The 20845-nt window shown below is 47.4% G+C and overlaps 1 protein-coding gene across 5 annotated transcripts in view; it reads left to right on the top strand.

The window, feature by feature from the left end:
• The first annotated feature begins 735 nt into the window (after positions 1 to 735).
• The window catches only part of OS9 (OS9 endoplasmic reticulum lectin), a 22565-nt gene continuing 2455 nt past the window's right edge, over positions 736 to 20845 (top strand). Inside the window, exons 1-12 of one of the 5 annotated variants that reach the window (XM_004700504.2) lie at positions 736 to 921; positions 1350 to 1526; positions 2335 to 2398; positions 2486 to 2562; positions 2782 to 2880; positions 17397 to 17607; positions 17732 to 17836; positions 18052 to 18152; positions 18363 to 18414; positions 19095 to 19183; positions 19417 to 19695; positions 20531 to 20720. In XM_004700504.2, the coding sequence (XP_004700561.1) occupies positions 760 to 921; positions 1350 to 1526; positions 2335 to 2398; positions 2486 to 2562; positions 2782 to 2880; positions 17397 to 17607; positions 17732 to 17836; positions 18052 to 18152; positions 18363 to 18414; positions 19095 to 19183; positions 19417 to 19695; positions 20531 to 20720 (1606 nt within the window). In that variant the 5' untranslated portion in view covers positions 736 to 759. Of the gene's footprint in view, positions 922 to 1349; positions 1527 to 2334; positions 2399 to 2485; positions 2563 to 2781; positions 2881 to 17396; positions 17608 to 17731; positions 17837 to 18051; positions 18153 to 18362; positions 18415 to 19040; positions 19184 to 19416; positions 19696 to 20530; positions 20721 to 20845 lie in introns of all 5 variants that reach the window. The other 4 variants (XM_045290126.1, XM_004700502.2, XM_045290121.1 and 1 more) reach the window with 4 other exon arrangements.

Here is a 20845-nt window from a genome sequence, read left to right as displayed (position 1 = left end):
CTCTAAACTGGACCGTGGTGATGACTGTTGTGTGATGACGCATCCGATGACGAAACTATCGGTATGTGGAGGAAGAGCCGAGAGAACTTGTATCTGTGTATAGACGTAGGACATAAACGTATAGAATATGAGCTGGAGGATGAGCCCCCTAGATTGGGAAGCACTATACTCACGAATAGCTACAACAAGGAACGCAGACATCGATTTCCAGGAAGATGCCGCAGGACTAGACAACGTTTTGGTCTGTTACACGGACGTACGCAGGTCGCCAGAGTGAGTACCGAGTGGACGTCAGCTAACGACCACTTCTCTACAGTAATTGTCGTGCAACAGGTACTAAGTAACTTTAAGGTACGTCGCGCCGACCCCCCTTGAGCTAAAATCCTCGGTGTGGTCGAATAGGACGTAGGCGCAGAGAAGTCAGACTTGAAATTTGACAGCTGGGGAGGAGCCCAGGGCCGCTGCTGCGAGGGCCTCCTGGGAAAGCCACGCCCCTCGGGCCAGAGGGAGGAGGCGGGTCCAACCTCGGCGAAGACGGCTTCGTCCGGCGGACCAATCACGTGCAGCGAGCCATTGGCTCCCGGTCGCGCGCGTTCCACCTTCTCGTGGATTTTAGAGCCACGTTGACAAATGAGAACAAGGGACGTAAGAGCGACAGCATGTACAGCCAATGAGAACTTGCATCGCTAATGAGCGAGGTGAAGCCGCTGCCAGGTTTAAGGCGGAAAGAGTTGCTCTAGCTAAGCCGGGGAGCGAAAGATGGCGGCCGGAACGCTGCTGTCCAGTCTTCTCAGGCTGCTGCTTCTGGGGCTCCTGTTACCTGCAAATGTCGCCGACGCTGTAGGGAGCTTAAACCTGGAGGAACTGAGTGAGATGCGCTACGGGATCGAGATCCTGCCTTTGCCGGTCATGGGAGGGCAGGTGAGGCGGGGGAGGGTAGGGTGAGGGTCCGGGACCGAAGACGAAAGGGGAAAACGTAGAGAAGCAGGCCAGCTGCTGAGCCTGGGGTAAAAGCCTCAGGAGAATCGAGAAGACTAGATCGGGGGTTGTCGGTGACTTCGGAATCACAGTCCGAGCCCCAGTCTCATGGGGCCGGGGGCTGGGAGGATGGGGCTTCCCGCGGTCGGCTTCCCAGTCCCAGTTCCTGTTCGATACCGAGACTCCGCCCCCGGGGAGAAGTGGGCGTGTTCTCCCCCGCACCCTGCGGGCACAGCTGGGGAGCACTTGTGGGTCCTGCTGTCCCCAGCTGTGCTCTTCCCCAGGGTCTGAAGAGGGATCTCGTTGTTCTCCCTGATCCCAGCCTCTTTTTGCCTCCCTGCTCCCCGACCCCCTCCCTTTTTCTCCCCCAGAGCCAGGCTTCCGACGTGGTGATTGTCTCCTCCAAGTACAAACAGCGCTATGAGTGTCGCCTGCCAGCGGGAGCCATTCACTTCCAGCGTGAAAGGGAGGAAGAGGCACCTGCTTACCAAGGGCCTGGGATCCCTGAGTTGTTGAGCCCGATGAAAAATGCCCCTTGCCTGCTAAAGGTAAAGGGGGCTGGAATGGAGGAGACAGGACTTGGAAATTAGCAGAGCCCCTGAAACCCAGAGTGCAGGATCTAGAGGACTTGTAGGAGTGAAGAAGGCCGCGTAGGAGCCGCAGTGTGAGACAGACAGGAAGGGACAGAGAATCCAGCAGCGACCCATGTGGCTCTACCCTGTGTAGAGCAGGGTTAACTTTATCCCTCAGAGTAAGGGATAAGCAGAGACGGAGGTGCGGGAGGAAGTGTGAGATAGAGACGACACTTCCTTCGAAAAGCCTCTGGATCAACTCTGGCAAAGGCACTGCCTGGCCCTGGCACTCGCAGACCCATTAACCTATTTTATTTTCATCCTAGCACTGCCCCTCCCCCTTTGTTTCTGAAATCATCCTGTTACCTGGATCGTCCGTTTTGTTCTTTACTTATTTTTGGTCTGATCACCTGCACTAGAATGTACGTGGGTTTCATGAATTCCAGGGAATTCATCTTGCTCACAGCTGTCCGTACCCCTCATGTCTGGATCAATCCTCAGAATGTCGTAGATGCTTACTTTACTGTGTGAGGTTGGGGGGCTCCCGTGTTTCCCTGGTCTGAGTGCTTCAAGGAGGAACAGAAAGAGCACAGGGGAAACACACTCGAGGTATCACCCCCAAGTTACAGAAAGAAACAGTACTCTTTTTCGATTGAGCCCGGAGAATCGAGTGGCCCTGGGGGAGAGATGAGAGGTGTGTCTCAGGAGAGATGCTGGTCCCCGGGAGACACATCCCTGTTCCATCCCTCGATTGTCCTGTTTTTGTTTTGTTTTTAATGGCCAGACCAAGGACTGGTGGACATATGAATTCTGCTATGGGCGCCACATCCAGCAGTACCACATGGAAGGTGACTCCCTCCCTAATTCTCCCTAAGCCCTCAGCTACAGGTCATGCATGGGAAGTGATGTTGCTCAATTGTGCTTTCCCCTTGCAGATTCCGAGATCAAAGGTGAAGTCCTCTACCTTGGTTACTACCAATCTGCCTTCGACTGGGATGATGAAGCAGCCAAGGTAGAAGTGTGGGGTTGGGAGGGAAGGGGGTCTTGGCTGCAGCCTAACAGTCTTGGGTTAGGGTTACGATTGGCTGGCATGGTTTCTGGGTCGGGGCAAAGGCCCCTGAGCTTGGATTCCCAAAGTCTCTTCAGGCCCCGGTGGGGACTCAGTGCCATTCTTCCTCCTTGCTGTCCCTCTCATCTCCCTCTCTCCTGTGCTGCCCCCCCCCTCCCCCAGGCCTCTAAGCAACACCGCCTGAAGCGCTACCACAGCCAAACCTATGGAAACGGATCCAAGTGTGACCTCAACGGCAGGCCCCGGGAGGCTGAGGTTCGGGTGAGTTTGGAGGGAAGGAGGTTGGCCTTCCCTCAGGGACCATTCAAAGTCTAAGGGAAGAGAGTAGGGCTCTCCCAGAGAGACATATTTCCAGCTGTCAACTGGCTGTTGCTGCGGGGATGCCCAAAGGAGCTTCAAGTCAACATTTCCCCCTGGCCTGGTCTGGCCTCGCCTCAGCATCCCTAACACCACACTCTTTCCTCCACGCTTCTTCTGTGTGCCCTCTTTGACGCTCCTTCTCCTTCATGCTGCCCTCCCTGGCTTCACTTGGTGACTCTTCTGTGAGCTCTTCTTGGGTGTAAGTCCTGGCCGTGGCTCTGCCCTCATGCTGTCTGGAGGGGAAGTCAGGTGTTAGCTTTTGCAAAGCTCAGAAATGAGTATGGTTTTAAAGTGATCAATAATATGAAAGAGTCTAGGTTCCTGCGAGTAAGTAACAAGGCCCATGCAGGGCACCTCCTCTTTTCCTCTCCCCTCCCCTCCCCTCCCCGTCCCGTGGTTGGGACTCTCATCTCCCACTTGCATCATTGCCAGCATACTCCTAACAAATGGCCCAATCCCCGTCCCTGAGTTGGGTGAGGCAGGTGTCTGTTGATTTGAGTTCTTTGTGTGTGTGTGTGTGTGTGTGTGTGTTGTTGAGTTGAGTTCTTCAGGTGTCCCTAAGGTGTGTTCACAACCCACCCACAGCTTTAGAGAACCATGTGCCACCTGCCTGAGGTATTGTGCTGGCAATTAATTGTTACATACCCAGGTTGCTATGGAAGAAAACCCTTGAGTTTTTTGTGTTTGCCAGTCTCTGTGGTGGTAACGAGGAGCCCTAGGGCACAGTGGTTATGTGTTGGGCTTCTAACTGTAGGGCCAGCAGTTCGAAACCACCTGCTGCTCTGTGGAAGAAAGATGGGCCTTTTTACTGCTGTAAATAGTTACCATCTCAGAAACTCACAGGGGCAGGTCTACCCTGTCCTGCAGGGTGACTATGAGTTGGAATTGACTTCATGGCAGGGAGGTGGGGTTTTTTGGTTTCATGGCAGAAATACCCCCACCATGGCCAGTTTCAAGTTATAAGTGTGGCGTCAACTGGCTAGCACAATTTCTGAAAATGTTTCTGTCGAGCTCCTGTGAGGTGGTGTGAGCTGGCTTCTGAAGCGCATGTCACTCCTCTGCCCGGTCCTGGAGCACCTCTAGATCTTGCGCCTTGTTCCCCAGTGCCCCGGCACACACCAGGGCGATGTCAGTGGGCGCAGTAATATGAGGGTGCTCTGCATATGTGAAAGCCCACCTGGCATCGCAGCGATTTTGACTCACAGCAAACGTTCATGGAAAGATTCCATTGTCTTTTCATTACATTTTTCTATGGACTTTTTGAAGCCCCTTCATGTAGGTTTCCTCACTATCCAAACGTCGCAGCGCCTTGCTAGGGCACCTTCTGTAAGCTGAAATGATTCAAAAAAGGAAGCCAGGGCTGTTCCTTTGTATGGGATTCTTTTTTTTTTCTCCTCCAGTATTCTCAGAACACCGTCACCTCCTTCTAAATTTCCATATCAGAACTAAAAGCTAAAAGTACAGAAACAGTGTCCACAGACACGGTTCAGAGCTATGGCAACTGGACGCTGCTCAGAATGAGGGCTGCCTCTCTAATGGCTGGTGCGAAACAAATGCTGAATGTGAGTTTCGCTTTTTGCCTTTTTTTTTTTTTAAGTAAAGGCAACAATCCTCTTCAGATTTCTCTTGATTTATGAAAATGGCTACTAATGTAAGTTTTTGGTGAAATCAAAGTGGAATAAGGGAAACTTTCCAAAAGCGGGGGAGGACTGTTGTTACGGTAGAACCAGTAACATTTGTTGAAAGATTGGATGTGATGTGCGTGAAATTGAAACTGGCAGTCATCATCATGGGTTATAATTAAGCGGTGGTGATGGATGAAAACCATAGAAACGCTAGAGTTAAAGGATTTTCATTTGAGCCCCGGGAAGGACAGAATTGTCATTTTCCAAAGTGGGGAGTGGGTTTGTTCTTGTGGGTGCCATTGAGTGGGCTCCCATCCTCTAAACAACAGAATGAAACACCGCCCTGCCCTGGGCCCGCCTCAGAACCGGGTCCTGCCTGGGTCCATTGTCACAGCCACTGTGTCTGTTCGTCTTGTGGAGGGTCTTCCTCCTTTTCTCGCACCCTCAACCTGACGTCCTTCTCCAGGGACTTGCCTCTCCTGATAGCACGCCCAAAGTTACTGAGAGCAAGCCTCCCCTCCTCCATTCCTAAGAGCATGCGGACCGTACTGACTGTAAGATCATTTGTTTCCTCCTCTGCCAGCCAGATACTTTCGGTCTTCTTTACCAACACCGTGATTTATTTAATTTTGAAAACCGTTTTATGGGGCTGTAATCCATATAGCAAACAGTTCAATAGTTCAGTCATCTCAAGAAGAGTTGTGCAGTCAGCACCACTCTCAGTGTTAGACCCTTTTCTTCTTTCTGGTACTCTGTTGTTAGCTCCCCCTTCCCTCCCCAACAACTTCCCCTGTCCTACGACACCATCATTTAAATGCTGCCATTCTTGGGGCGTCCATATTCATTGTCCAACTTTCACATTGACATGAGGCGATTGAGGTGCCATAGTGGGGGTCAGGCGCAACGTGGTCCTGGAAGTATGTTCTTTGCTCCCTTTGTAAAGAGGTCTTTGGCGGCAGATTTGCTCAATGCAATATATCGTTTCGTTTCTTTTTTTTTAAGAGACCTACTTGGGCCGTTCTGCTTTGTCTGACAGGGTTGCTGTGAGTCAGAATCGACTTGAGGCAGTGAGATTTTTAGGGTGTGGTGCAATGGTCGAGCAGACTAAGGTGCTTAAGGCTCCGGCCTGTGCAGTAGTGCGGATCTGACTCTCACCGCTGCCAGCATTATTAGGGAGCCCTGGTAGTGTAACAGGTTAAGCATTGGGTTGCTAGCCACAAGGTCAGCAGTTTGAAACCCCCAGTTGCACTGCAGAGAAAGATGAGATGTGCTATTTTTTTTTTTTGGTGGTCTTTTCTTTCTTACTCTTTTTTTCTTTATATTATTATTGTTGTTGTTGTTTTGTTATTTCATTTCTGGACTGCTGTTGCTATGAGCATTGTTTGTATATCCAAGTAAAATGAAATCCTTGATTTTAAACTTTTCTCCACTTATCATGATGTTGCCTCTTGGTTCAGGCATGAAGGTTTCTTCTTCACATTGAGTTGTAATCCACACTAGAGGTTATAGACTTTGATTTTCATCAGCTTTTTCCTTGCATGTGACATTAATGCTATTTTTGGACAATTCCCACATTCGGTTGGGTCACCTTTCTTTGGAATGGGCGCACATATAGGTCTCTCTTAGTCAGTTGCCAGGTAGATAGCCTCCAAGTGTTCCAATGCTGAATTAATTTGTTGGTACATTTCAGATGGTTTTAAGTCGATTCCTAGAGTCTTGTTTTTGGCTAATGCCTTCAGAGCGGCTTGGACTTCTTCCTTCAGTACCATTGGTTCTTGATCATATGTTACCTCTTGACATGATTGAATGTCAACCAATGTTTTTCGTACAATGACTGTGTATTCTTTCCATAGTCTTTTGACACTTCGTGAAATTTGCATCATTCAATATTTTGCCCATAGAATCTTTCAGTGTTAACAACTTCAGGCGTGAATTTTTCTTTGGTTCCGTCAATAATATGCTGTGTGTTCTTCACTCTTGGGCTTCCAACTCCAGGTCTGTGCATATTTCATTCTAACACTTTACTTTGTCTTCTCGAGCTATGTGGTAGATTGGGTTGACTAGAGAAAGAAATCCAGTGACACTTATATATGTGTAAGAAAGAGTTTTATACCAAGAAGCAATTATATATCAAGAAAGCCTCCCAGCAAGTCCAATTCTAGTCTATAAGCAGGAAGATCACAGGCTGATGGGGGCAGATTTGAGTGGATCCAAGGTCAGTGGTGGCAGAGTCCCTTGAGGCAAGAATGTAGAGCCTCGAGCGAAAACTCCCTGTGGTATGCACGTCTTTGTCTCGTTCATATCCTTAGAGTGGTGTGTAAGAATACAGCACGGCAGGGCTCCAGCAACTCTCAAGGTCAGTGGCAGACTTTAGAGGATGGGTGGAGTAGGGAAGGTTGGGAGGGCAGGGAAGGAAGGTCAAGCCAAGGTCAGCAGGTGTTGAGTTTGGGGAAAGGGAGGATGGAAGTCCACAAGAAGGGAGAAATTTGGGGAGGAGGTTGGGGTAGAACACTGGGTGGGCTGTGATGAGTGCTTTGAACTGTAGACTGTAGGAGTTCTTCTCTGAAATGTGAACCCTCACTGATTCACAGTGAGAGATTTGTGGAGGAGGAGAGTGTGAGCGGTGAGGCTAGGCAGTTGGTAGGAGGCGAGTCTTAGGCTCTGTAGCTGTGTGGAGGGGCTTGGACATCCTCAGAGACAGTGGGGAGCCACTGAAGTAATTTAAGCAGAATGATGATATAATTAAATTTAAAAAATTTTATTGGCATATACTTCACATGTCGTACAGTTTATTTGTTTAGTCATATTAAGAATTGTGGAATCATCACTGCAATCAATTTCAGAAGTTTCTTCTTATACTCATTGTTAGTTCCCCATCTTCCCCTGCCATGCCCCTATCCAGTATTTTTCTCTATAAACCTACCTGTCCTGCATTTCATATACAGAAAATCATACAAAACAAAAAACAATTATACAATATCATACAGAGCAAGCAAAAAAACAAAAAACCCCAACACCAATGAGTAGACATAATGTAGAAAGCCCCCAATTAAAGAGAAAGCAGAAAATATTGAAAACTAAAACAACTTTAAAATAGGTCAAAAGGGAGCTAAAATGATAGGATATTAATATTTGCACTTATCTACCTCTGCCATAATGGATTTTACAATGCTCTCTATTCGATAGCAAGGGTATTCACATCCCTTGACTATTGTCAGAGGGGATTCAGCAGAGACTGAATCCATGTGGGGCCCTGCAAATGGATTTTGGACTTCCCCTGTCAGCCACAGCCTTTTGGAAATCACACGTTCACAGTTTAAGCTCTGAAACCATTCCCTCCTTTAGATATGGATCATATTATTCACAATCCTCGGATCATACAGGTTGATGTGCTTCTTCCATGAGGACTTAGTTGATGCCTCACTTGGATGGTTGTTTTTTGAAGACAAAGCTTTAAGATCCCAGACGCTATTCTGTCTGATAGCCGGACACCATCTGGTTTCTTCACCACACGTTGCTATCGCACCCACGGCCTCAGTGATCTCTTCATGAGGGTGAGCATCGAGCAGTGCCATGTTGTAGGAGCGAATTGTTCTTAGATTGGGGTTAGAATTAAGTGTGAGCCCAAGTCCACTCATATATCTAGATTTTTATATGTCTCTGATTTATTTCAGAGACATCATTCTCATTTTATGGTAGAGAACATTATAAATAATTCCCCTGGGGTAGAAGGTAATTAATTTTTCTTTTCTTTCTTTCTTTTTTTAATAGCCACTCAGACCCTATTTAGATTTGAGGGATAAGGAATCTGGAGGGATTTTTATTTTTTGTTTTGATTTTCAAAGGCACAGAGTATATATTTACACAGCCCATCTTAAGAAGTGAAATCAACAACAGTATCCTGTTAAACCCTCTCTATATGTGGTTCTCTTTCTCCCCCCGCCGCCCCCATGCCCTATCCTCCCACCCTCTCTCCTCAATATCCTATCCCTCCCCTGTACCTGTGCTCACCCCTGTCCCTGGCCTCCTCATAGGCACCATCAAAGTCTTGTCTTTTGGTGTATAAACCACATTTCTTTTTCTTCGCTTTTCCTTATAATGATGGTGTTATTAAGTATCTATCTTTATAAAATTGATTAAGTTTGCTAGGCATAATGCTCCCCAGCTTTGTCCCTGACCCGCGATGTTTACAAGAGTTGCCATTGTTTTTTGCTGATGCCTCCTACGCCACAGCATGCATGCACCGGGGCTTGTCTCTCCGGTCCTCTAGAGCTGGGTTTGGGCTACGTGTATGCTTTGGCTACTACAGAAATTGCTGCAACGAAACACAGGTGTACACATGTCTGTTCTTGCTGTATTCTTGATTTCTTTAGGTTATATACCCAGTACAGAGCGCTGGTTCATAAAGCACTTGGATTTGCATGTAGTGAAGGAAGGCCCATACTGATTCCCACTGTGGTCACTGCAGTTCTATAGTCCTACGATGTAAAAGCGTCCCTACGCCTCTGCATTTTCTCCTGCATTTATTATTTTCTGTTTTACTGAGTTTGGCTGAAGTGTTGGTATGAAGTAGTATCTCATTGTTATTTTAATTTGTTATTTCTCTTATTGCCAATAAACTGAAACATTTTTTCATATAGTTGTTGGCTGCCTGGTTGTCCTCTTTGGTAAATTATCTGTCCATGTCTTGTGTCCACTTTTAATTGGGTTATTAGTATTTTCCTTGTTAGGATGTTGTCGTTTCCTATAGATTTTGGAGATTAGCCCTTTATCTGATGTGTTGTTATTAAGTATTTTTTGCCAACCTGTGGATTCTCTGTCGGTGCTTTTGATGAAGGTCTTTGATGTGCATAAACGCCTAATGTTTTGTAGTTCCTAGTTCTTTATTTTGTCTTCTATAATTTGAGTATGTTTTGTTATGTTCAGGATTGTGTTTATGCATTATATTAGGGTCCTTAAGTTTGCCCGTAATATAAGGGACAAACTTATACTTGTTGACAATTGTGTGGTTTATAGTTAGGTCTTGGGTCCATCTTGAGTTCATTTTTGTACAAGGTGTGCAGTAAGGGGCCCCGTTTCATCCTTTTGCAGGTGAAGATCCAGTTTTTCCAGCACCATTCTTTGAAAAGACCATCTCTTCCCATTTAATGTGTCTTAGTCCTTTACCAAAGAGTAGATGTCTAGGGGCACAAGGTAATTCTTCTGATAATGTCATTAATGTAGCCAATGTTATTGAAATTGAAACACTGTTGAGAAAATGAAATTACACTAATTTAGACCAACTTCAGCCAGCAATACATGAATTGTTGACTTCTACAGATTAGACTCTTAAGTGACTGGACACAACAATGGGGTTGGTGACAGGGCACAACTGTTACTAACACTCATTCACAAAGGCAGAGCCATATCTTCCAGACTAATGTGTGTCAGAAGAAAGCAAGGAGAATATTAAAATAATAAATACCTGGTAGTCGTGGGCCACCATTCTCTGGGTACCTTCAAAACAAGGGATCAGAACCAAAGTCCAGTGACCACCAGTTCCATAACCTTGGGGTAGCGGTCATCTGCTGGCTCCCACTGGGGCATTTCAGCACCATCTTGTATGGCAGCAACTGAATGGACTTCTCCCTCTCCTGCCACCTGGAAAACCTGACCCCAGCTGAGAGAAGTCTCCTCTGACAAAGTGTAGGGTGGACATATAGAGGGGTGACATATGGTTGGTGGACGCTGGGCGGGCTCTCTACCTGTGCGTGGGAGACTGGATTGATTTCCATGACCTGAGAGCGGCAGCCTGCCTCCTTCTTGGCGTTTATCCTTATAGGAGTGGACCCCTACAATCGTATTCTTTCCTGGGTGACTCGCTTCACTCAGCACAGTGGGTTCCCATCCATGTCATGAGGCCTTTCATAGGGGGTTTTCATGGATGCGTAGCATTCCATTGTGTGTATGTACCAGAGTATCTTTATCCATTCTCCTACTGATGGGCATTTGGGCTGTTTCCAGCTTCTTGCTCTTGTGAACTGTGCTTCAACGAGCACGGGAAAGCATACGTCTGTTTGTGTCTGTCTCTTGTTTCTTTGGCGTATACGCCCAGCAAAGGGATTGCTGGATTGTGTGGGATTTCTATTCCCAGTTGTTTTGGGTAGCAACACATCCCTTCCCAGAGTCATTGTACATGTTGACAAGCCCACCAGCAGTGGATGAGCGTTCCAATCACCCCAGCCGCCCCCTCTCCAGCATTTGTTGCTCTCTGTTTTTCATCGGGCTTTGGTTGTGATGTAAGATGATTCCTCGTTGTTGTGATTTGCATCTTCCAGATGGCTAGTGATCTTGAGCTCTTCAGGTGTCATCCTTTGTGGATTATCTGCTCATGTCCTTTGCCCACCTTTTAATTGGATTATTTGTACTTTTCTTAGTGGGGTGTTGCAAAATTCTAGAGATTTTAGTAATTAGTTCTTGGTCCGTGTGTCATTGCTAAAGATTTCCCCCCAAATTTGTGGACTTTCGTTTTACTCTTGATGAAATCTTTTGATACATAAGTGTCTTATTTTCGGTAGGTCTCAATCATGTACTTTGTCTTTTACTGTATGTGCTTCCTTTCTTATATTTGGTAGTCTGTGGACATACTTAACTTTAAAAAAAAATCATTTTATGGGGACTCATACAACTCTTTTAAAAAATCATTTTATTGGGGGCTTGTACAACTCTTATCACAATCCATACATCCGTCCATTGTGTCAAACACATTTGTACATTTGTTGCCATCATCATTCTCAAAACATTGGCTCTCTACTTGATTCCTTGTATCAGCTCCTTATTTTTTCCCATCCTTCCCCCACCCTCTCTCAGGAACCCTTGATAATTTATAAATCATTATCATTTTTTCCATGTCTTACACTGTCTGATGTCTCCCTTCCCCACTTTTCTGTTGTCCGTCCCCCAGGGAGGGGGTTATATATAGATCATTCTGATCGGTTCCCTCTTTCTCCCCCACCTTCCTCTTCCCCTCTTGGTATGGCTACTCTCATTATTGGTCCTGAGGGGTTTATCTGCATTGGCTTCCCTGTGTTTCCAGTTCCTATCTGTACCAGTGTAAATCCTCTGGTCTAGCCGGATTTGTAAGGTAGAATTGGGATCATAATAGTGGGAGGAGGAAGCATTAAAGAACTAGAGGAAAGTTATGTTTTATCGGTGCTATACTGAACCCTGATTGGCTCGTCTACTCTCTGCGACCCTTCTGTAGACCTCTATAAATGGACATGCTTAACTCTTGTGTGTAAAGGCTCACCCTGGCCTGGGGCAGTTAGGAAGCTGCCACAGGAATCCAAATAAGAAAGGTGGCCCTGGCAGGAAGGAAAGTGACGCCTGAGGGAAGCACACCAGTAACGTGGGAGGGGAGAGTCAGGAGTGATTCCCCAGGTTCTGGTTCATTTCTGCTACTGAGGTCGGAAGAGGAGTGACTTTCATGAAGGAGTGGTGGGTTTGTTTTAAATATGATTTTAGTGGCTGCAGGACATTTCTCAGGAGGCTTTGGATCAGCTCTGGTGATCTGAATTGAACCGGAGGGCTGGGAGCCGTCATGGCACTGGTTATAATGGAAGCCATTACGACCTCTCCAGGAAACAGCACAAGTGAGAGGGAGAAGAGACAGCTCCGAGGAAGCCATCATTGAGGGAAGGCATGGGCATACGAAGGGGACTTTGCTAAGGGGCCGGAGGCAGTGGTAGAACGGCAACATATTCCAAGGAGAGTCTGCCCCGGGCTGCACCTGAGCCAACAAGGAAGAAGAGGGGCGCCTGATTTAGTGAAAGTAAAGTGGCAGGGCCACGGAAATGAAAATTTAGAGAGTAATGTTAATTTCCTGTTCCTAGGATAACTCCAGTTTAGTCATTATGTATTTACCTTTAACTATCCTTTTATACATTACTAAAAAAAATTGGGGGGAATACACACACACACACCCCGTATGTACTGGAGTATAAGCTGACCCGAATATCAGCCGAGACACCTAATTTTACCACAAAAGCTGCATTAAAAATGTGCTGAAAAACTTGGCTTATGTACCAGTATATACAGTGTGTGTGTGTGTGTGCATGTGTGTGTGTGTGCATGCATGGGAGAGCTATTGGCCTGTAATTTTCTTTTTTACTATGTCCTTATCATGTTTTGTTATTAAGATGTTAGCCTCAAAAAGTAAGCTAAAAAAATCCTACTTTTTCTTTAGTGTGAGGCATAAGATTGGAGTTTTTTTTTTTTTTTAGATTGGAGCTTTTAAATACGTTTTCTTTAGTTTTAGCAACATTCAAAGTCTTCTACTTCTGCGTAGGTCAGTTGTAATGAGTTATATTTATCTAGGAATGTGTCCTTTTCTGATTTTGGCACAAAGTGTTCATAATAAACTAGTATCTCTGTAATCTTTGCATCAGCTGTCATTTTCGCCTCTATTTTTCGTTATTGGGCAGGCTGACCTGAGGTTAGTCAATTTTATTAGTCTTTTCAAGGACCCAGCTGACTCTGTTAACCTTCTCTATTGTATTTATTTTCCATTTTATTCATCTCCACTCCTCCTTATTTGTTCTTTCTGCTATTTTCTTGCTGTTCTTTTTTCCACTCCTTGAAAGGAATGCTTAGGAAATTCACTTTCAACTTTCCTCCTCTTCAATCCATGTTTTATAAGTTTGCTCTATCTCACGTGCTTTTTTCCGCTCTTTTCATGTCATTCTCTCATTTCCGTTGGCCACCAGCTCTAGGGAGCTTCCTCTCTGCCAGCTCTCCGTGTGGGAGGGAAGGCCTTGGCTCCTTTCAGAAGCTGTGGGCCTGGCATTCCTTGGAGATTTCTGTGCATCTAAGCATCCATCTTCCACTGGGTCTAGAAGGTTCCCAACACAAGGACTGTGGGTCCAAAGAACGTGTCCCACTCCCAGCTCTCCTGCCTTGGTGAGAGTGGGTTCTCTCTCTCTCTCTCTCTCTCTGCTCACTTCATTCTCTAAGTAGATCCTATTTTCCCATGATTCAAAACCCGGACAATATGAAAAGGTGTACAATGGACAATCTTCCTTTCAGACTTGTCTCTAACCTGCTCACACAGGTAACCGCAGCTCTTCAGGTTCATGTGTCCCCTTCCAGCCTTCTTGTGCTTTTAAGTAATTCTAGCCGAAACCGTTATTTCCTTGTCACTTATGCACCGAAATAGTATCTTGTATGCACTCTTCTAAATCCTGTTTCTAGGCCCCTTCATGATCATATTAGGGGTCTTCCCATGGATGTACCCCAGAGTGGCCACCTGTGTTTTAACAGCAGCCCAGTATTCCATTGTACCTGTACTGTTGTTTGTCACTATGAATGTATTGCAAGGACCTGTTTTCCCTCCAATCTTTTGTTATTATGAAAGGTGATGACATTGCCCATGCTGCCATATGTAAATAGACCCATTATAGAAATTCCTGAAAGTATAATGACTAGTTAAAGAATATGTATAAAGATTGTCTTATTTTTTTAAACCTTTTATTATGAAAACATTAAAAGCATGTAAAATGGGAGCGAGCAATATCACCTGCCTCCAACCATTCTAGCCAGTCTCATTTCATGGACCCCCTGCCCACCTCCCAGTAGTACTTCTACTCCTAGATGCTTTGAAGCAATTCTGGACATCATCTCATCTGTAAATAGTTCTAGATGTATCTATTTATTTACATCTACAAGATAAGGGGACTTTAAACATGTATTCACAAGCCATACCATGCTAAAAAGCAGCAGTTATTCCTTAATATGATCAAATGGTCAATATTTTCAAATTTTGCTAATTATCTCCCTCTCTATAATCGACCCATTTGAAACAATCCAAATAAAGTTCATGTGCTACGTTTGGTGATTATGGTTTGTAAGTGCCATTTAATCTATAGATGGCCCTCCTGTTAAAAATTTTAAAGACAAAAAAAATATTTTTCTTACCAGGTATAAACGTCTTTTTATTTAAAGTTGGTAAAGGTATGCACCAAGGTTGTATCCGTTCTCACATATGCCGAATAAATAACCCAAGAAGCTGAGCGACAAGAGGAAGAACCTGGCAGCAGGATTGGAGGAAGGCTCCTTAACAACCTGGTATGCAAATGATAGAACGCTTCCGGATGATGGTGAGGAGGACTTGCAGCACCTACTGAGGAAGAGCCAAGAGGAAGGTGCTCAACATGGCTGACACCCCAGCACCCAGGAAACACCAATTCTTACAATCGGACCGAAAAGATTTGCTAAGGATCTCCTTTTACTTGGCTGCACAAGCAACAGCCACGACAGCAGGAGTTGAGAAATCAAAGGGTGTGTTGCCCTGGGCAAATCTGCTGCCAAAGACGTCTTTAAAGTTTGTTTTGTTGTTGTTGTTGTTGTTGTTTTAAAAATCACTTTATTGGGGGCTCGTACAACTCTTATCACAATCCATACATCCATCCATTGTGTGTCAAGCACATTTGTACATTTGTTGCCATCATCATTCTCAAAACATTTGCTTTCTACTTGAGCCCTTGGTATCAGCTCCTCATTTTTTCCCCCTCCCTCCCCGTAAAGTTTTTTTTTAAAAAGCAAAGACATCACTTGGAGGACTAAAGTGTGCTTGGCCCACGCTGTGGTAGTTTGGGTTAACCTCGTTGGCATGTGAAAGCTGGCTATTGAATAAGAAAGACTCACTGCCTTGCAGTTATGGTGTGGGATGTGCCGTGGACTGCCTGAACAACAAACAAATCGGTTTGGAAACAGCAGAGTGAGCGCTCCTGAAAGGGAAGGTAGCGAGACTTCACCTTGACTCCTTTGGACATGTCCTCTGGAGGGGCCAGTCCTTGGAGAATGACATCATGCTTGGCCAAGTCGAGGGTCAGTCTAAAGAAGACCTATGAGATAGATTGGCCCAGTGACTGTTACAGTGGACTTAAACATCGCAATGATTGTGACCATGGCACAGGGCCAGGCAGCATTTGCCTCTGTTGTACATAGAATTGCAATGAACTGGAACGGACCCAACAGCATCTAACAACAAGGACATGGTTGTTTTGCTGGGCAGTGGCTCGGCAGTTCCTTACATTGCCTTTTCAGAAATGGAAACTCTCTTTTACTTAAAATAGTGGCTACAGTGGTGTATGCTTAGCAAAGGCCAGCATGCATCCATGTCTCAGAACCGCTGGAAATTTTTTCCTTTCTTAAACATGTGCATGGGTTTTAAAACAACAACACAAATCTACAAATAATACATATTTATAAAGCAAGTAAACAACACTTTGTACTGGACAAATCTGCATGAGACCTCTTGAAAGTGTTGAAGGGCAAGGATGTCAGTTGCGCCTGACTCAAACCTTGGTATTTTCAGTCACCTACACACATGAAAGTTGGACAATGAGTGAATAGGGAAGACTACAGAAGAATCCATGCACTTGGATTACGGTGTTAGCGGGAAGTATTGGAAGTGCCACTAGACTGCCAGCAGAACCAGCATCTGTCTTGGAAAAGCACAGCCAGCAGGCTCCTCAGAGGCGAGGGTGGTGAGACTTCGGCTCGAGTTCTTTGGACACGTTGTCAGGAGAGACCAGTCCCTGGATTAGGCCATCATGGTCCACAAAGTTGAGCGAGCGTGAAAAAGAGGAAGCCCTTCAACAGAATGGATTGGCACGGTGCCTCTAACAGTCGGCTCGACCATAACAATTCTGAGGATAGTGAAAGACCAGACAGTGTTTCATTCTGTAGGGCCACTGAGTCAGAATTAATAAAAACATAAAGCAAGTACATGTATGCATACCTATATAGAGAATGCGGGTATGTGTGTAAGTATGTATGTATGATCTTCAAAAAGTGCATGGACATTTTCCATCCTTTCCATGAACTTTTTGAAATATATATATATATATATATATATATATATATATATATTATAGAGAATGCGGGTATGTGTGTAAGTATGTATGTATGATCTTCAAAAAGTGCATGGACATTTTCCATCCTTTCCATGAACTTTTTGAAATATATTATATATATATATATATATATATATATAATAGAGAATGCGGGTATGTGTGTAATTATGTATACGATCATCAAAAAGTGCATGGACATTTTCCATCCTTTCCATGAACTTTTTGAAATTATATTATAATTTCAAAAAGTTCATATATATGTAATTACATATATATATGTAATAGAATATGTATAGAATTACATATATATATGTAATAGAAGCCCTGATAGTGTCCTGGGTTACTGAGTTGCTAAGTTAGGTGAGCAAAGTTAGGTTAGTAGTTAGGTTGCTAAGTTTGAAGTTAGCAATTTTAAACTTTCTACTTCTGTAGAATTATGATATCATTCTACCTTGTGCCACAGTGTCACTGTGAGTCAGAATTCACTCGATGGCAGTAAAAGTGGTATATATATATGGTGATATACCAATATATATATTGGTTACCTACTGTCAAAAGTGATATGTATATATGGTGATATACCAATATATACATTGGCTACCTAGAGTCAAACTGCTTGGGTTTAATGGCCATTTTTACAACTTACCAACTGATCAGCCTGAACAAGTTCAATTAGCTGCATGCAACTTAAGTTTCTTTAGCCTCCAAAGCTGAGATTGTAATATCTCACTCACCGGGTTTTTGTGAGAATTAAAGGAGCTGCTGTATAAAAGGCAAAGCACGCAGCGCAGAGTCTGACATGCTGTAAGGGCTGGATGCAAGGGAGCTAGCTGCTCTACAGAGCGAAACCTGGTTCTCAGTGGCAGTTAGTATCTGTTCACCCTTTCTGCCCCGGCAGTTCCTGTGTGACGAGGGTGCTGGTGTTTCTGGGGACTACATTGACCGGGTGGATGAGCCTCTGTCCTGCTCTTATGTGCTGACCATTCGGACTCCTCGCCTTTGCCCCCACCCTCTCCTGCGGCCACCGCCCAGCGCCGCTCCCCAGGCGATCCTCTGCCACCCTGCCCTGCAGCCCGAGGAGTACCTGGCCTACATTCAGCAGCAAGCTGGTGAGTGGCTGGAACATGGAGGGGGTGGGGGAAGAAGCTGTATAGGGTGGGGAGGGGGAGGCAGAAGATCCTGTCAGAAGGACCTGATCCAGATCCAGCCCCACGCCCCTCCTCCATGTCTCAGACAAAAAGCCGGATGGCGGTAACATCGCAGAGGAGCTGCAAGACCTCGACTCCCAAGTGTGGAGTGAGACCAAGTCTGACCATGCGGTGCCTCCAGAAAGAGAAGGTAGGACCCCTCATTTCATAAAGAGAAGGCAGGGCCTCATTTCATTTGTTCCAGGCAGCATGCCCCCATTTCCTCCCATTCTCCCTGTCCTGTGCTGCCCGGCCTTTGGGTGGAGCTGGCGGGAGAGAGCATGGATCCTCATGGGAGGAGTGCGTCAGTACTCCATCCTGTGTGCTGCCCTGCTCTCAGGCTCCTGCCTGCCCTTGACCCCCCAGGTACAAGCCCAACCAAGGAAGAGAGTAAGGAATCCGATTTCTGGAAGATGATTCGTGAGCAGGAAGACCAGGCCCCAGCAGGGGAAGAGGCGCCGGCTGAGGTGAGAGAGCCAGCTCACACTCCGCAGATGGAGCTGGACCTGGGCTTGGGGACGGGGAGGGCAGTCCAAGCTGAGGTCACCGGGCGGTGGGGTGTGTGTGACCCACATCTATCTAGGGCTGGAAGGATATCCCCAGAACCACAGCCTTCAGGGTGTGGCAGGCACACAGGAGCTTGTGCACCTGACTGCCGGCTTCTTCCTCCTCCTCAGGAGCAGGACCCTCATGGGGAGGCAGCAGATGCAGCTCCCAGCCGCCCTGATGGTGAGTGCACCCCCTCCCCCATCTCTTTCACTACTTGGACTACGGGTCTTAGGGTATAAAGGGCAGGGATGTGACTGGGGTACGGTCAAGCTATGGCTCTGAGAGGGAGATTAGGCGGCCAGGTGGGCAGTTGAGTCCATTTGCCGGGGCGTGACTGCGCCTGGCTGTATTGCGTTACCCTGCTGCTGTTTGAGCCAGGTCAGAGCTCACTGTTGTCCTGGGTGACTTCACATCGACCCGTGCCCTCGGCCTGTAGAATGTGGAGGACAGCCCCTACCTGCGTGGGTTGCCATGGGATTAAGTGAGGATGAGTGTGCAGTTCCTTAGAGCGTGCCTGGAACTGAGTAGACCGCCAACGATTCATACTTCAGCCAAGGGGAGCGAGGAGCCCAGGGAAAATAGCCCTGCACCCCACAACCCCTCCTATAGTGCATCAAACCGTAGCCCGCAGAGTGAAAGAGTGTGTGTGTGTGTGTGAAGGGGGTTTCCCACTCACTTGCCACTCTCCTGCCCCACCTGCAAGTCACTTCTGTCTCTAGGGAGTACTGTGGCCCCTCTCACTGACGGGTAGCTAGCTTCTGGGGCCAGGGACCTTGACCCTCCTTGATCTCCCCGCCTTTCCCCAGAAGCTAATGCAGAGCCCGGAACAAAGAGGGCGGACGCCTACTCTCCCCTCTCAGATTTTCAGAGCAATGTGCAGGTCAAAGTCATCCGGGACCCCGCAGACTTGATTCGCTTGATAGAAGAGCTCAAAGGTGGCACCAAAAAGGTATGGGCCCCCAGTCAGGGAGGGCTGACCCTGGCCTGCCGTTCATCCAGCTGGGAGCATTCAGAGAGCCAGCCCCATGCTGGGCCTGAACCAGGCCCCTATAGAGCTAGCCTCCTTCCTCTAGTCGCCTGAGCTCAGCGACCATGCCCCACTGCTGTTTGTCTGCCCCTGACCACGTGTCTCTCCTGAGCCCTAGCTGCCCGCCTCCTTTCTCCTTCACCCCGACCCCCTAGGGGAAGCCAAATTCGGTCCAGGAGCAGCCTGTCGATGCTCCAGAAGAAGCCCTTCGCAGGGACCCCGAGGAGACGGACAAGGGTGGGGACGAGGACCCACCTGGCGTGGTGGAGGAGGCGGAGGAGGACGAGGAGGAAGATGAAGAGGAGGAGGAACAGCAGCTCCTCGGAGAGTTCGAGAAGGAACTGGAGGGGATACTGCTCCCATCAGACCGAGACCGGCTTCGCTCGGAGGTGAAGGCTGGCATGGAGCAGGAGCTGGAGACCATCATCCAGGAGGTGAGCGAGCGGGCTCTTGGCAGCCACCTCCACAGGTGATGGAGGGGTGATGGAAAGCCAAGAGTGCATGGGGCGGCCAGCACAGCACCAGGGCAGGGCAGAACTCTGAGGAACGGTGGTGGCTTCCTTGACGGAAAGGGGGACCCTAGGGAAGCGAGCTGGTGAGGGGGCGCAGAGTTGATCGGGGTTCTGAGTAGAGCATGAAGGGAGTCCCCCGCAGCATAGTGGTGTGGTGCAAAACCTACAGTTGGAAACACCCCCTTCATCACCCCCACCCCCACCCCCCACTCCTTGGGAGAAACGGGAAGCTCTGTCCGCCTGTAACAGCTTACAGTCTTGGAAACGTCCAGGGACAGGTCAACCCTGTCCCATGGGGCCATAGGAGTCAGAACTGACTCCCTGGTGCTGAGGTTGGCTTTTTGGTTCGATGGAGTTCAGAGGAGCCCCGGTGTACTGGTTTGGTGCTCAGCCGCTAACTGAAAGGGTGGCAGTTCAATTTGAACCTACTGGTGCTCTGGAAGACAGCTGGGAGTCTGCTTCCATCAGGTGCACACAGCCTCGGAATCCCACGGGCCTTCCAGACCCTGTCCCCTAGGGCCACCAGAAGTCAGAATCACCTCGGCAGCAGTGGGGTTCGAAGCTGAAGGCCCCAGGGGGCACAAGTTGGTTGCTCTCAACTACTAAAGGTGGTTCCAACCTAACTGGCACCATGGCAGCAAGGCCTGGCAATCTGCTGCTGTCAGGTTGGTGGTCCAGGAAGCCCCAGGGAACAGCTGTGCTCGGGGACGTGAGGTTGCCACCCGCCAGACTCCACTCACCCCCTTGGGCATTACAGACCGAGAAGGAACTTGACCCAGATGGGCTGAAGAAGGAGTCGGAGCGTGACCGGGCAATGTTGGCCCTGACATCTACTCTCAACAAGCTCATCAGAAGGCTGGAGGAAAAACAGAGTCCCCAGCTGGTGAAGAGGCGCCGGAAAAGGAGGGTTGTCCCCCCAAAGCCTACCCCCACCCCAAAGCCCACAGGTGAGAGAAAGCTGTAGGCCAGGCTGCTGCCTTTCTCTCTCCATGGGGCGCCCCCTCTGGACGGCTCTTTCTCTGTCTGGAACACTGTACCCCCTGTTGCCTCTTCTCACTGGCGCCCGCCCCCG

The sequence above is a fragment of the Echinops telfairi genome, unplaced genomic scaffold, assembly GCF_000313985.2.
Source record: "Echinops telfairi isolate 266 unplaced genomic scaffold, ASM31398v2 ScPeMD7_2;HRSCAF=8, whole genome shotgun sequence".
NCBI classification, from domain to species: Eukaryota; Metazoa; Chordata; class Mammalia; order Afrosoricida; family Tenrecidae; genus Echinops; species Echinops telfairi.
The sequence above is the reverse complement of the archived record's forward strand: the minus strand, read 5'-3'. Positions and strand labels throughout refer to the sequence as shown.